At 67.7% G+C, this 15086-nt stretch overlaps 1 protein-coding gene across 4 annotated transcripts; it reads left to right on the top strand.

Moving 5' to 3' along the window:
• Positions 1 to 3905: 3905 nt before the first annotated feature.
• EMID1 (EMI domain containing 1) lies at positions 3906 to 14895 on the top strand. 4 transcript variants are annotated; one of them, XM_069030732.1, is made up of 15 exons: positions 3906 to 4096; positions 6240 to 6353; positions 6442 to 6545; positions 8653 to 8739; positions 8831 to 8892; positions 8994 to 9120; positions 9380 to 9478; positions 9655 to 9792; positions 10298 to 10384; positions 10471 to 10523; positions 10608 to 10661; positions 11214 to 11258; positions 11338 to 11382; positions 12895 to 12985; positions 14382 to 14610. In XM_069030732.1, the coding sequence occupies exons 1-15, from the start codon at positions 3951 to 3953 to the stop codon at positions 14510 to 14512; spliced, it is 1383 nt and encodes a 460-aa protein (XP_068886833.1). In that variant the 5' UTR covers positions 3906 to 3950; the 3' UTR covers positions 14513 to 14610. The 4 variants fall into 4 exon arrangements, with proteins under 4 accessions (XP_068886833.1, XP_068886834.1, XP_068886835.1 ...); XM_069030733.1 differs by lacking the exon at positions 12895 to 12985 and adding an exon at positions 11900 to 11984; XM_069030734.1 differs by lacking the exon at positions 14382 to 14610 and adding an exon at positions 11900 to 11984 and having other exon boundaries at positions 12895 to 12982.
• The last annotated feature ends 191 nt before the right edge of the window (positions 14896 to 15086 follow it).

Raw genomic sequence — 15086 nt, 5'->3', positions numbered from 1 at the left:
ACGGGGCCCGGCTGCTCTTCGTGGATGGGGGGGTTGAAAGACCAGGCCTGGCCCCCGTGCACGGTGTCCCCCGTCTCCCCCCCTCCGCCTCACGGCAGCCCCCCGGTGCACGGTCCCCCGCCGGTGGCCGGTCCCCCACGACGCACGGCAGCCCCCAAGCCGCCGGCGCACGGCCCCCCCCGGCGCACGGTATCCGCGAGCACGGCAGCCTCCCCCCGCTCGGTGCCTGTTGTGTCCCCCCCCGGCGCACGGTCCCCATCGCTGCACAGCAGCCCCCATCCATCCCTCCGGCGCACGGTGCCCCCGAGACACGGCAGCCCCAGCCCCCCCGGTGCCTCGTCCCCCCACCCCGGTGCCCGGTCTCCCGCGACGCACGGCATCCCCCAGCCCGCCGGTGCCCGGTCCCGCCGCCCCCCGAGCCGCCCCCCCGCCCCGCCATGGCCGCCGCCGCCCCGAGCCGCGGCCCCCGCGCCGTTACCTCCGGCGGCCGCAGCCGCACCGGGACCCGCAGCCGCACCGGGAGCAGCGGCGGCGGCGGCGGCGGCGGGCGCGGGGCCGGGCGGCGGCAGCGCTCAGCCAGCGCCAGGCAGCCACCGACACCGGCACCGGCGGCGCGCACGGCCGCGGGCACCCGCGCCGGGAACGCGCGCCGGGGAGCGGAGGCACGCACGAGGGAGCGGGCATCTGCACAGGGATCGGGAATACGCACGGGGTATACCGGACATCCGCGCCGGAGGCGTGCATCGGGACAGGAGTCATGGTCGGGGAAGCTGGGACACGCACCGGGGACACCTCTGGGACCGGGTGTCTGCACCAGGAACCCGTCCTGGGATCGGGCACCCACACCGGGGCCAGGCACTCACAGCGGGGACATGCTCTGGGCACTGCGGGGGCACACCTGGGGCATGTAGGGGACCAGGTATCTGCACCGGGGACCTCTGCTGGGTCTGGGCATCCACTGGGGTCACACACCAGGGACCGGGCTCCTGCAACAGGGCCACATGTGGGGTACCAGGGACACACACCAGGACCGGGCACCCGCGCTGGGGACACACCCAGGGACTGGGCACGGATTCCAGGGACTTGTACAGGGTCTGGGCACCCACACCAGGGCCAGGCACTCCCACTGGGGACACACACCATGGCCGGGTGCCCGCAGTGGGGGCATGCACTGGGGACCAGGCATCTACTCTGGGGACACACAGAGATCCAGGGTCACACACTGGGGACACAGAGAGGACCTGGCATCCGCACCAGGGACCAGGAGTGGGACTGGGACAGGGCACTCACACCAGGGCTAGGCACCCACACAGGGCACACACACAAGGCCATGCACAGGGGACCACTGGGGACACACACCAGGACCAGGGACACCCACCGTGACTGGGCACCCACAGCGGGGACACACGTGGGGGACCAGGGACACACACTGGGGACCGGGCATCTAAACTGGGGCTGGGTGCCCACACTGGGGACACAACCCATGGGAGGTTGTTCCCCAGGTGTACCACCCTGATGGGGGGACACTTTTTCCCCCCTTAGGACAGGTGTTTCCCACAGCCCTGTGGGGAAACTGAGGCACGGGAGGTGGCAGGAGGCCCTGAGCCACAAGGACACCCCAGTGTCTGTCCCCTTCAGCCCATGGGTTCGTGGCTCTGCCTGCCAAGGGACAGGTTTGGGGAGGGGATGGGAGTTGTCATTCTGGCTGAGACCATGAAGGGACAGAACTGGAGGCAGGGCAGTTGTCATGGCTGTGCCCATGGCAGGGCAGATTTGGGGACAGGGGAGTTGGCACCGCAGTTGTACCCATGGAGAGACATTTGGGGACAGATCTGGGGACAGGAGAGTTGTGACTCTGGCTGTGCCACGGAGGGACAGATTTGGGGACAGATGTGGGGCTGGGGAAGTTGTCACTATGGCTGTGCCTAGCAAGGGACAGATTTGGGACAGGGGCGTTGATACTGGGGCTGTGCCCACGGAGGCACAGATTTGGGGACAGGGTTAGGGTTGGGTTAGGGTTGTTTTGGGAGCCGGACAGCGATGGCCGCGGTGGCCTCGCAGTGCCACCTGGCGGCTTCGGGCACGTGGCGTGGCAGCCCGGGGGGTCCCAGCGGAGCGGGGTCGGGCATGGGGACACCCACCCGGCCCCATTCGTGTCCCCACGATGGGGGACTGGCTCCCTGCCAGCCCGCACGGACAGGGGCCACCCGCTGCCATCGGTGCAATGAGCTGTGCTCGGGTCTTATGCGGGGCTGGCACCCCACGGCCGGGCACGGGGCAGGGACACGGCACGGGGACATGGAGATGGGATGGGGACATGGAAACAGGACAGAGATCTGGAAATGGGACATGGCATAAGCACCTGGTGTTGGCGGGGGGACACAGCATGGGGACAGAGCTGGGTCATGCCACGGGGACACAAATCAAGGGCAGGGACACGGCATGGGGACCTGGAGCCAGAGCAGGGACATGGAGCTGGGACTTGATAAAGGGACATGGAGCTGTGATGGGAACACAGAGATGGCACAGGGCCACTGCACAGGGACCTGAAGGGGCTCAAGCCATCAGACGGGGTGGACATGCTGGGGGACCCCAGGGCCGGGTGGGCGTCATTTAGGGCCTTGGGGACAAGATCCTGTGCAGCCAAGGCTGGCCCTCCCTCTGGGGGAGACGCACGTGTGCATCACCCGGGGCAAGGACCCCGCTGTCCCCACCCCCGGGCCCCGCCGGACCCCGGGTGCCGCCGCAGCCGTGTTTAGTCTGAGCAGGAGCGCGGGTGACCTTCGGCTCCTGCGGCACCCATGAGGGTGATCAGCACGTGGGCCCCACCCCAAGGACACCGCGGGGGCCTGGGAGGGGTGGGGGTGACCCCAAACACTCCCATGGGTGCGGGTCCCTGGGGGGAGCGCTCCAGTGCCAGCTCCTCCTGTGTCCCCACCGGGGGAGGGGGGTGTGTGCTGGGGACACCCACACCCCACAGAGGACAAGGTGGGGGGTCCCGGGGTGCTACAGACAGACAGACAGACAGACTGTCTGTGGGGGCCCCCGGCGGGGACCACCCGCACACACCCATGCACACACACACACACACACACACACAGAGTGCTTGCACACCCCGACACGGGGACCACACACACGCACACACACATGGCAGAGGCAGCTGGAAGAGCAGCGGGAGACAGACAGACAGACGGACGGACAGACAGACAGGAGGGTGAGGGGGTGGCTGGGTGAACACACGCCCGGGCCGTGCACACACACGCAGGCGCACGCAGGCACAAGCACACCTGGGTGTGCACACGCGCGAGCGAATCCATGGGCACAAACGTGGATTCTGTGTGCACACGCGGGTGTGAATCCAGGGACACGCACACACACACACACACGCGTGTGGATTCCGTGTGTGTCAAAGCGTGTGAAACAATGGGCAAATGGGAATTTTGTGTGCCACGTGTGTGAATCCATGGGCACAAACATGGATTCTGCCCGTGTAAAAGCGTGTAGAACAACGGACAGACGTGAATTTCGTGTGCACACGCGTGTGCAAGTCCACGCGCACAGGGGTGCACACCCACGGTCCCGCACACGCGTGTGTCCCCACTCTCACACCGGTCCCCAGTCGCTCCCACAGGCCGGGCCCAGCCCCACATCGCGCCCCCTCCCCGCGCTGAGCCATCCCCGGGTCCCCCGTTCCTGCCCACCCCGGGCCGGTTTGTCCCCCCAGCCTCCCAAATTGCCCCTCCTCCCCCGAGTCCGCCCCGCCAGCGGGACCCCCGTGCTGGCGGGACGGAAGGAGGGGGAGCAGGCGGGGGGGCAGGCGGGGGGTCCCTCCTCCTCCTCCATCCCTCCTCCTCCTCCATCCCTCCTCCTTCCTCCTCCCCTCCCCCGCCGCCCGCTCGGTGCCGGTGCCGGTGCCGGTGGCCGGGCAGCGCCGAGCCCCGCCGAGCGGCATGGCCGGGGGCCGGGGGTGCTGCCGCCGCCCGGCCCTGCCCGCAGCCCTGCCCGCAGCCCTGGGGCTCTGCCTGTCCCTCTGCCTGCTGCTGCCGCTGCCCGCCGCCGCCTGGAGCCCGGCCCTGCTGCCGCCCGCCGCCCGCAGGTACCGGCACCGGGGACACGGGGATGCGGGCACCGGGCACGGGGGCAGCGCCTGCTGGGGGGTACCGGCTGCCGAGAGGCACCGGGCACCGGCAGCTGCGGGTGCTGCGGACTCCGAGTACTTGGCACCGGAGGCATCAGGGGAGCTCCGGGGACAGGGGGGCACCAGGGACGTAGGGATGTGGGCACCTGGGGGGCTCCGGGGGTCTGTGGGTACCAGGGGTCCAGGGTGCCCGGCATGGGCGCATCGGGTATGGGGGGCATCAGGCACGGGGGTCTGTGGGTACTGGGGGGCTCTGTACCAGGCGTGGGGCCACCATGGAGCAGGGGGCACTGGCCGCTGGGCACTCCAGGGAGGGGCTGCGTGGGCCATGCTGCCGGGGCTGCTGGGGGTACTGGGAGATACTGGAGCTAGCTGGACTTACTGGGGCTGGGAGCTGCTGGGGCCAGCAGGACTTACTGGGGGATTACTGGGGGGTTACTGGGTCTATCAGAGTGACTGGGTTATCAGAGCTGCCAGGATTAGCAGGGTGCTGGGGCTACTGGAGCTGCTGCCCGGGCATACTGGGACACGCTGAGGCTGCCTGGGCGTTTTGGGATCCTGGGGCTGCCTGGGCTTACTGGGGCTACTGGCACTACTGAGACATGCCTGGGACTGCCTGGGCATATTGGGATACTGGGGCTGCCTTGGCATGCTGGGACTACTGGGAATGCTGGGCATACTGGGAATGTTGGAGTTGGTGAAGAGTGAAAGTCCCCAGCCCCAGGGTCCTGCCCGTCCCTTGGAGGTGGCCCAGCCCGGGGCTCTGTGGGTGCTGTGGGGGGCTGCAGTCCCTGTCCCGCCGCAGTGGCGGGGGGATGGCGGCGGGAGGGGGGGGTTGTTTACAGGAAGCCCTTGGCTCTGGCCGTGTCTCCGGCACCGGATTGCCGGGACCTCCCGGTTCCGCTCGGCTCGGTGAGGCGACGGGCAGAAGCCGCCTCATTTCCCCTTCCCCTCCCGGCCAAGCCCAGGAAGCTCCCGGCGCCTTGGCACCACCCTGTCGTGTCCCCCCGGGACCCCCCAGGCCAGCACCCAGCACCCAGGACCCCCCACCGCATCCCACCCATCCCTCCCTGGCGCATGGCTGCGGTCCCACGTGCCCAAGTCGGGGGCACAAAGCCAAGCAGCTGCTTTTGGGAATGGGGGTGGGATTCGGTGCCAAGCGTGGTGTGGGATTTACCCCGGGTGGGCACAAGCCCTGGCCGCAGAGCCCGGACCTCCTCGGTGCCAGTGCGGTGCCGGGTGGGCCGGGGTCACGCCAGGCCACACGGGCGCTCACATGCCAAAGCCCGCCAGCTCCTGTCCCGCTCCTGGGAGGGCATTCCCCTTGGGAAACGAGCCGGGACCCGTCTCCATCCCATCCCAACAGGCATTACCACAGCTGGAGCTGGCACCGCCCAGGAGCTGGGTGCCCCTCCAAGGGGGACGATGGCACCCGGGACCCCCTTGGCATGGCGGGGTGGCAGCGGGAGCGTGGCGACAGCTCCGGCGGGCTCTGCGCTTCCATAGCCCTGGCATGGTGCCCGCCTGGGACGCTGCCCAGCCGGAAAGCCCTGTGCCACCCCGCTCTCCCCCATCCCTCCGGCACCTCCCAGACAATTGTCCCCCCGCGGCGCCCGCTCGTCCCTGCTGCCACCGCCTCCCTCCTTGCAGCACTGCAGCGGTCCCGAAAAGCTCATTTTTGACCCAAATTGTGCAGCCTTTGAGTTTGGAGCTGCCGAGGGTACGGCGAGTCCTTCCTGCCGCGGGGATGGGCACACTCGGCGTCATGGCACTGCTGTGTCCCCCTCTGCAGGGGGAAACTGAGGCTGGGGTGCCCAGGGCGGGGGTGGGCAGAGCCTGGCATGTGGGGCAGAAGAAAGGAGCCTTTGTGTGGGGTGGGCTGGGGGTGCGGGGGGGCTCCGGGCCCCGCTCCAAGCTGGCCGGCGCCAGCACCATGCCGGGAATGCAGCAGGAATGTGGGGCCCCAGCTCCCTCCGTGTGTCAGAGCAGGGCACCCCAAAAACTGGGGATGGGCATCTCCCAGGGTGGCAATTTGGGTGGCAGCAGCACCTCCATGGTGTCCCCGAGGAAGGGCTGGTGACATCGGTGGTTTCCCTTGCAGCAACTGGTGCTCCTACACGGTGACACGGACGGTGTCGTGCCACGTCCAGAACGGGACCTTCCTCCAGAGGGTCTTCCAGGGCTGCCGCTGGCCCCTGGCCTGCAGCGGGGGCAGGTGAGCGGGGCCACCGGAGTCCCCTGGGAGCAGGGAGAGCCGGGATGCCCCCCAGGATGGGCCTGAGCGCTGCCCCTCTGTGCCGCAGCTACCGCGCCGTGGTCCGGCCCCTCTATAGGGTGGCCTACAGGACACTGACGGCGCTGGAATGGCGGTGCTGCCCCGGACACACCGGAGTCAACTGCGAGGAAGGTGGGAGCTGGCGGGGATGGGGGTCCTCTGCACGGCCTCGGTGGGGAGGTGGCACTCAGGGGCTGTGGGACGTGGCCTTTGCTGCCGCTGGTGGGCGTGGGTGAGGAGAGGGACCTGTGGGTGGGATGGATGGATGGATGGATGGATGAGGGATGGATGGATGAGGGATGGATGGATGGATGGATGGATGGATGGATGGATGATGGATGGATGGATGGATGGATGGATGGATGGATGGATGGATGGATGGATGGGTGGAGGATGGATGGATGGATGGATGGATGGATGGATGGATGGATGGATGGATGGATGAGGGATGGATGGATGAGGGATGGAGGGATGGAGGGATGGATGAGGGATGGATGGATGGATGGATGGATGGATGGATGGATGGATGGATGGATGATGGATGGATGGATGGATGGGTGGATGATGGATGGATGGATGGATGGATGGAGGGATGGATGGATGGATGGATGGATGGATGGATGGATGGATGTGGGATGGATGGATGATGGATGGATGGATGGATGGATGGATGGATGGATGATGGACAGATGATGGATGGATGAGGGATGGATGGATGGATGGAGGGATGGATGGAGGGATGGATGGATGGATGGATGGATGGATGGATGGATGGATGGATGGATGGATGTGGGATGGATGGATGATGGATGGATGGATGGATGGATGGATGGATGGATGATGGACAGATGATGGATGGATGAGGGATGGATGGATGGATGGATGGATGGATGGATGGATGGATGGATGGATGAGGGATGGATGGATGATGGATGGATGGATGGATGCTCCCATGGCTGGCTGTGCCCATGGACAGATGGATGAGTGGACAGGTGGCTGGACAGATCTTCCTGGGTGGGTACAGGAGTGTCCCTGTGTGTGGCTGGACAGGGACATCCCAGTGGGCGGGGCAGTGGATGGACGGGGGGGGGGTGGCCAATGGGATGTGCCCAGGGTGGGGAGCTGAAAAAGCTCATGCATGGGGCATGGGTGGACGGACAGATGGACATTCCTCAGCGTGGCAGTGCCCACAAGGGGGGTGTGGCCCCCACCCACGAGTGGCCGGGTCCGGGTGGGCAGTGGCTGAATGGGTGCGAGGCTGTGCCGTGCGGAGGGGGGTGGGCGCTGCCAGCTCCTGACAGGGGGGTCTTTGTCCCCATTGTCACCACATCCCCCTCTTCCTCCTCCTCCTCCTCCTCCTCCTCCTCCTCCTCGTCCTCCTCCTCCTCCTCCTCCCTCTTCCCCAGGACCCTGCTGTGGGTCCCAGCTCCGTGGGATCCTGGGCTGTGAAGCAGCGGGTGGCACCCAGGGGTGGGGACACCCTGGGGTGGTACTGAGGGCCTGCAGGACAGCGGGTGACACGGGGTGTGCCGAGGCAGTGGGTGGGAGCAGCTCGGGGGAAGGGAGGGGCGGGGAGTTCTTCCTCCTCCTCCTTCTCCTCCTCTTTCTCCTCCTCCTCCTCCCTTCGTGCTTGGCTGCTTGCCCCACATCTGGCCCCACTTAGGGCTGTCCCCTGCAGCACGGCGGTGGCCGTGCCGGGGTGGGGTGACAGCGTGGGGGGGCTCGGGGGGGCCACCTCTGCTCCAGACACCCCTTTCCTGCCGTGCTGGGTGGCCCCAAGCTGCTGTCCCCAGGGTGGGGACAGGGAGCTGAGACCATGCCATGGGGCGTGGATGTGGGCAGCGTCCCCAAGATTGTGCCCCCCGCTCCAAAGCCACCCCCAGCATGGGGCTGGGGGCCATGGGGGTGTTTGGGGGGTGGGGTTCAGGGCTGGATTGGGATGACCAGGGCTGGGTTTGGGGGTGAAATTGGGGGGTGATCATGGGGAGATTTGTGGGGTCTGGTTTAGGACCGTGGGTGGGTTTGGAGGGCTGTGGTTTGGGGGAATCTGGTGTGTGGTCATGGAGGGTTTTGGGGGTCTGGTTCAAGACCGTGGGGGGGTTTGGGGGATCCTGCCTCAGGGTTATGGGTGGGACTGGGGGTCTGAGGCTCTGAGGATGGGGCCCTGCACCCCGCAGTGTTTTGGAGGGAGGTACAGCAGGAAGGTACCCCCAGGCTGACCCCCCCTTTTCCTCGGCAGAGGCTCACACCTTCCTCACCCTGCGGGACACCGGGCGCCCCAGCTCAGCCCCGCGCCGGCCCCTCCTGCACCCCACGGCCTTCTCAGGTGGGTCCCTCCGCAACCCCTCCGCTGGGGTGGGCACAGAGGGCTGGGTGCCCCCCACCCCACAGCCTGTGCCCCCCAATTTCCCCCACAGGGTGCCTGAACTGCAGTCGTGTCGGGGAGCTGACAGCCCGGCTCGCCACCCTCGAGGCACAGGCAAGTCCCAGTTTGGGGTCCGGCCACCTCCCCCTGCACCCCCTGGGGGAGGGTCACCCTGTGCCCCCTGCTGTCACCCATCCCTCCTGTGTCTTTGCCAGGTGGCCCGGCTGGCGGTGGCCGAGCCCCCCACCCCAGCAGCACCCAAAGGCAGCACCCCGGGCAGGGGGCCCGAGGCCGGGCAGCTCTGGGGGTCCCCGGCCGCCCGCGGGAGCCCCGGGGATGACGGTAAGGCAGGGTGACAGCGACACCCGGCAGCACCCACAGGGCTGGGAACGCACCCGGGTGTTGTCAATATTTGGGAGGGTGCAGGACCCCTCATTTTAGGGGGAATGCGATGCTGTCCCACCGCAGCTGTCCCCGGTGGTGACACTGAGCCACCCGCGGGGACAGGCCAGCTCTGGGGAGGGCGTGGCTGATGGTGGGGACCGGGTGTGGGTGGGGGGCACCCCCAGGGTCCCCCCCTCAGGGCGCTGCTCTGCCGCAGGGACGCCCGGCTGGAGGGGACCCCCCAGCCCCAAGGGTGATGCAGGGGGACGGGGACCGTCGGGAATTCCTGGAGTGAAGGGTCCAGTGGGGCCACCAGGTAAGGGGGGGACAGTGTGGGGGACCCCAGCCTGGTGCCTGGCCCAGCCGAGCCCCCGCTTTCCTGGTGGGCAGATCCTGGGGGGGGCCATGCAGCAGTTTGGGGGCTCAGAAGGGCTCCAGCGCTGCACAGCTTTGGGCACCCCCCGATCTTCACCCTCCTCTTCCTCCCCGCAGGTCCCCCCGGCCCCCCAGGACCACCAGGCCGGAATGGAGCCAGGGGGCTCCCCGGAGAGAAGGGGTTACCCGGGCCCCCCGGCCCCCCGGGCCCCCCTGCCCCTGTGGGGCCAGCGATTCCTCGGCTGGCCGAGCCCAGTAAGGGGGGCTGGGGTGGGGCATTCCCTCCCAGTGTGACCCCAAAAACGGGACTGGGTTGGGGGCTGGACTGGGGCAGAGCCGGGTTGGGGGGGCTGAGCATCTCCTGGGCTGGGGGTGGTGTGGAGACCTCCTGGTTGTCATTGGGGTCCCAAGGATGAAGTGTGGGGTGCTGGGCAGCACTGGGGACCTCCCTGCTGTCACTGGGGTCCCAGGGTTGAGGTGTGGGGTGCTAGGCAGCACTGAGGACCCCCATGTCATTATTGGGGTTCAGCGATGAAGTGTGGGGCACTGGGCACAGCCGGGCACCCCTGACACCACCAGGATTCCAGAGATGAGGTGGGGGCCACTTGGAAGAGCTGGGGACCCCCTGCCAACATTGGGGTGACAGGGACGAGACGGGGGGAAGAGCAAGGGACGGGAATGGGGTCCCCCCTTGTCCCCAGGTGATGCTGGGAGCCACGAGGGGCGTGGCCCCAAACACCCCCCTCCATTCTCCCCCCAGGGGACCCCCTCCTCTCCAACACCTTCACCGAAGCCACCAGGAGTATCGTGGGTCCCATGGGACCCCCCGGACCCGTGGGGCCGATGGGTGAGAGCGTCCCCCCTTCCTCTGTCACCCCCCAACACTTTCAGGTGTCCCCATGTGGGGCTGAGCTGCGTCCCCTCTCCTTGCAGGTCCCCCCGGCCCCCCAGGTCCCATTGGTCCCCCTGGTCCCCCAGGACCCGATGTAAGTGCTGGGGTGGGGGGCACGGGGAGGGCTGAACCCCGCTGTTCCCCCAAGGCTGATGTCCCCAACTTTGTCCTCGCACAGGGCAGAGCAGGAGCGCCCGGAGCTGCCGGGCCCCCCGGGGAGAAGGGGGACAGGGTGAGTCCCCCCAGCCCCGCACTGTGACACGAGCCGGGGGGGTTGGCTGTGGCCCCCGGCTGCTGACAGGCTTTGTCCCCACCGCAGGGTCCCCAAGGCCACCTGGGCAGCCACTGGTGTCCTCTGCGGTGGCCGTGCCGGGGTGGGGTGACAGCGTGGGGGGGCTCGGGGGGGCCACCTCTGCTCCAGACACCCCTTTCCTGCCGTGCTGGGTGGCCCCAAGCTGCTGTCCCCAGGGTGGGGACAGGGAGCTGAGACCCTGCCATGGGGCGTGGATGTGGGCAGCGTCCCCAGGATTGTGCCCCCCGCTCCAAAGCCACCCCCAGCATGGGGCTGGGGGCCATGGGGGTGTTTGGGGGGTGGGGTTCAGGGCTGCGGGCAGGATTTGGGATGGCTGGGGCTGGGTTTGGGGGTGAGATGGGGGGGATCTGGTGTGCGGTCATGGAGGGCTTTGGGGGGTCTGGTGTGGGGTCTCAGGGGGGTCTGCCAGCATCTCCCGTGGTGGGGGTCTGGCCGTGCCCCCGGGTGCTGACGGGCTCTGTCCCCCCGCAGGGTCCCCAGGGCCACCCGGGCAGTCGCGGGCAGGACGGGACGCAGGTACGTGGGTGGGGTGGGGTCCCCCCCGGCCGCAGCCCCCCGTGCCCCCCGCTGCCAGGCCCTCTCCTCTCTGTTTCAGGGCGAGCCGGGCCCCCGGGGCGAGCCGGGCGACAGGGGCACTTGGGTGAGTGGCACCGGCGACACCGGGGACGGGAGGGGGACACGGTACTGACAGGGGTTGGGTTGGGGGCGTGATGGGCGTGGGGGGACCCCGGTCCCCTCCCTGCTGTCCTCTGCATCTCGTCTCTGGGACCCCAATGACGTCCTCAGGGTCCCCACTTGTTCCCAGTACCCCACAGCTTGTCCCTGGGTCCCCAGTGGTGGCATGGGGGTCCCCAGCTCTGCCCTGTGCCACATCTCATCCCCAGCAGCCCAACGGTGGCACTGGGGGTCCCCGGCTGTGCCAATGTCACCTGAGCAGGGTGATGGGGGCACAGTGCCAGCCCCCCACCCAGCACAGGGGGCACAGGGTGGGCTCGGACCCTCCCGGGGGTGCCCCCACTCCTTCCCCTGGTGTCGTGGTGAGTCAGGGGGTGCCAGGAGTTGGGGGGTCCCCGTGTCCCCTCCCTGCTCCCCCCATGGGGGTGGCCTGAGGCCATTTGGGGTGCAGCCCCCCCTCACCCCATCCCTCTCTTCCCCAGGGGGAGGGTTTGCACCAGCTCCGCGAGGCGCTGAAGATTTTAGCGGAGAGGGTTTTAATCTTGGAAACAATGATTGGGCTCTACGGTGAGTAGGGGGACGGGGACCCCTGGGGTGACCCCCACCCCTGCCAGCAGGTCACCAGGTCCCCGTGACGTCATGGTGGCCCTCCACTCGCTGATGTCATGGAGTTGCAGGGAGGGGACCCTTGGCAGCCCCTCCTCTTTGCCACAGGGGGACTGGGACCCCCATCCCTGCCGGGAGGACACCAGGCCCCCATGACATCATGGTGACCCTTGGCCATCATGACATCAGCCATGCACGATGGCATCACCCACATGGTGACATCATGGCCAGCACTGGGGACCACTAAAAGGAAAGGCCAGCAGGGCCCTCCCCACCCTCACCCCCAACTGGGCACCCCAGAGCCCCCCCAGGCACTGCCCACCTCGGGCAGGGACACCTGTGACAGTCTCGGTGGCCCTCTGGGCAGGTTGGGGACGTGTCCCCCCATGTTCTGGAGAGCTCAGTGTGCCAGGGGTGGCAGAGGGAGCACCCCCAGCTGGGGACATCAGTGTCCCCCTGGGCAGGTTGTGGACACAGGACGTGTCGGGGGGCTCAGCGTGCTGAGGGGTGGCAGAGGGAGCACCCCCAGGTTGGGGACATCAATGTCCCCACCAGGGCACTGTCAGGGACATCAAGCCAGCAGCACCTGCCACAGGGCCAGCACAAGGGACCCTCCTGTCCCATGGACCCGCAGGGGTGGGGGAGCCCCCGGCACCCCTCTGAGACCGGGACGACCCCTCCTGGGAGACCTGGCACCCCCTCCTCGTGCCCCGGCACCCCCATCCCGCTGGGGCCGCATCCCTGCTGTGCCCCCCCGCCATGCTGTGCCACCCCTGCCGTGCTGTGTCCCCATCCCGTGTCCCCATCCCGTGCCCGCCGCGGGGCCAACCCGCTCTGCTCTGCTCTGCTCTGCTCTCTCCCTCTCCCCCAGGCCAGTAGCTTCCAAACCCTCCTGCGGCAGCAGGCCCGGCTGGAGGTCCTGGCTAGAAGGGTCACCTTGCTGGAAGCCATCATCTGGCCAGGTAACCACCCCCGCCCCAGCCCACCCCACCCCGCATGAGCCCGGAGCGCCGCGGCACCCCCGGGAGCGGGCGTGGAGCACGGGGGACTGGAGCTGCCGGGAATGGGACACTGGAGAGCTCCGGGCCCACGGGAGAGCTTGGAGACCTGCTTGGATTGAGAGGGGCAACCATGGAGAACATCTTGGATTGAGACAGGGAACCATGGAGATCCTCTTGGATTGAGGGAGGTGATCATGGAGAACCTCTTGGATTGAGGGAGGTGATCTTGGAGATCCTCTTGGATTGAGACAGGGAACCATGGAGAACCTCTTGGATTGAGGGAGGTGACCAAGGAGAATCTTGGACTGACAAGGCAACCATGGAGATCCCTGTGGGCCAAAGGAAACTCTGGAGCTCCCCAAGGTTCAAGGGAGACCATGGAGCTTCTCTCAATCCAAAGGATCCTTCCAGGGCTGAGGGAGACCACAGATCCCCTCTTGGATTGAGAAACACCCATGGAGGTCCTCCTGAAGCAAGGGAAACCCTGAACTCCCTGAAGGCTCAAGAAGCACCACGGAGCCTTTCCCAAAACCAAGGGAGACCATGGAGAGACCCTCTGGGACTGAGGGAGCCTCCCTGGAGCTTCCCAAGGTTTAAGGGAGCCCTTGGAGAGACCCTCTCAGTGCAAGGGAGCCCATGGAGATCCTCTCAGACCAAGGGGAACCCTGGAGCTCTTTAAGGTTCAAGGGAGACCACGGAGCCCCTGTCACTCCAAAGGAAACCATGGAAACCCCTCTTGGATCAAGGGGGCCCATGGAGGCCCCCCAGGGCCAAGGGAAACTCTGGAGCCCCTCTGGAACCAAGGGAGATCATGGAGCTCCTCTTGGATTGAGAGGGGCAACCACGGAGACCCTCTTGGGCCAAGGGAAACCCTGGAGCTCCCCAGGGCTCAAGGAAATCCCTGGAGAAGGGAGCCCATGGAGACCCTCTCAAGCCAAGGGAGACTCACGGAGCCCCCCCAGGCTCAGGGGAGACCATGGAGACCCTCTCGGACTGGAGCAGCTCCCGGAGCTCCCGTTGTCCCAAGGGATGCCCCAGTGCCCACCCCCCCCTCCCGTGCCAGGGTGCCAAGCTGGGGACGGCGGCTGCCCCCCACCCTCATCCCCCCCTCCCCATTCCAGCTGCGCTTTTCCACAGGGGTCCAACCGGGGGTGCCAGGCAGGGGTGCCAGCCGGGGGGGGTCCTCGGGTGGGTGTCCCCAATCCCTGGGGACACCCAGAGCCACGGGGGTGGGGCACGACCCCCATTTCTGTGGGGCCAGACACCCCCACCCCCAGCCCCCAGCGCTGATTTGGGGATTTTTTGGAGGGAGGGGTGACATCCCATTCCCTGATACCCCTTTCCGTTCTTCCCGCAGAGCCAGAGTCCGGCTCGGGCAGCGGCGCCCGCGACACGGCGACCCCCGGGGTGCCCCGTGGCAAGCGTGGCAGTGGCCAGCCCCCCTACCGCATCGTCAGCCCCCCCCGCCGGGCCCCCCCAGAGCCGTGACAGAGCCAGGGGTGTCACCCAGGCCACCCCCGCCGTGTCACCCTGGGGAGAAGGATGGGGTCACCCCCCGTCCCCCCTCTTGGTGCTAATGGTGGCACGGCACCACCCTGCCCCCCCTCCACGACGCTTCGCCCCCATCGCTGCTGCTTGAGCCCCCCAGGGAGGGCAAGGGGTGTCCCCAACCCCGTTTCTGTCCCCTCCCTCCGAGGTGCAGCTCCGGGGAGATGGATTCTGTCCCATCCCAAGCCCCATCCCGGGCACCGCAGGCTGCGGGAGAGGACTGGGGGGGCTGGCGGTGGGGACCCTCCCCGGGTGGGGACCCCGCTGCGCCGTGCGCTTCGCTGCTTTGGGACCCGCGAGGTCATTAAATGTCCCCAAATCTGTGTCCTGTGGTGTCACTCGGTGCGCCAGGGACCTCCCAGGTGACGTGGGCACCTATGGGGATGGGCGCTGACGCAGGGGTGGGAGGGGGTCACAGTGGGATGGGATGGGGATGGGGTGACATTCAGGGGCACCCAGGGGCCACGTGGCTGTGCCACGGGACACCCACCCCCCATGTGGCACCCATCCATAC

Source organism: Aphelocoma coerulescens, chromosome 15 (assembly GCF_041296385.1).
Source record: "Aphelocoma coerulescens isolate FSJ_1873_10779 chromosome 15, UR_Acoe_1.0, whole genome shotgun sequence".
NCBI lineage: Eukaryota > Metazoa > Chordata > Aves > Passeriformes > Corvidae > Aphelocoma > Aphelocoma coerulescens.
Note: the sequence above shows the minus strand (reverse complement) of the source record. Positions and strands in the feature narration are given on the sequence as shown.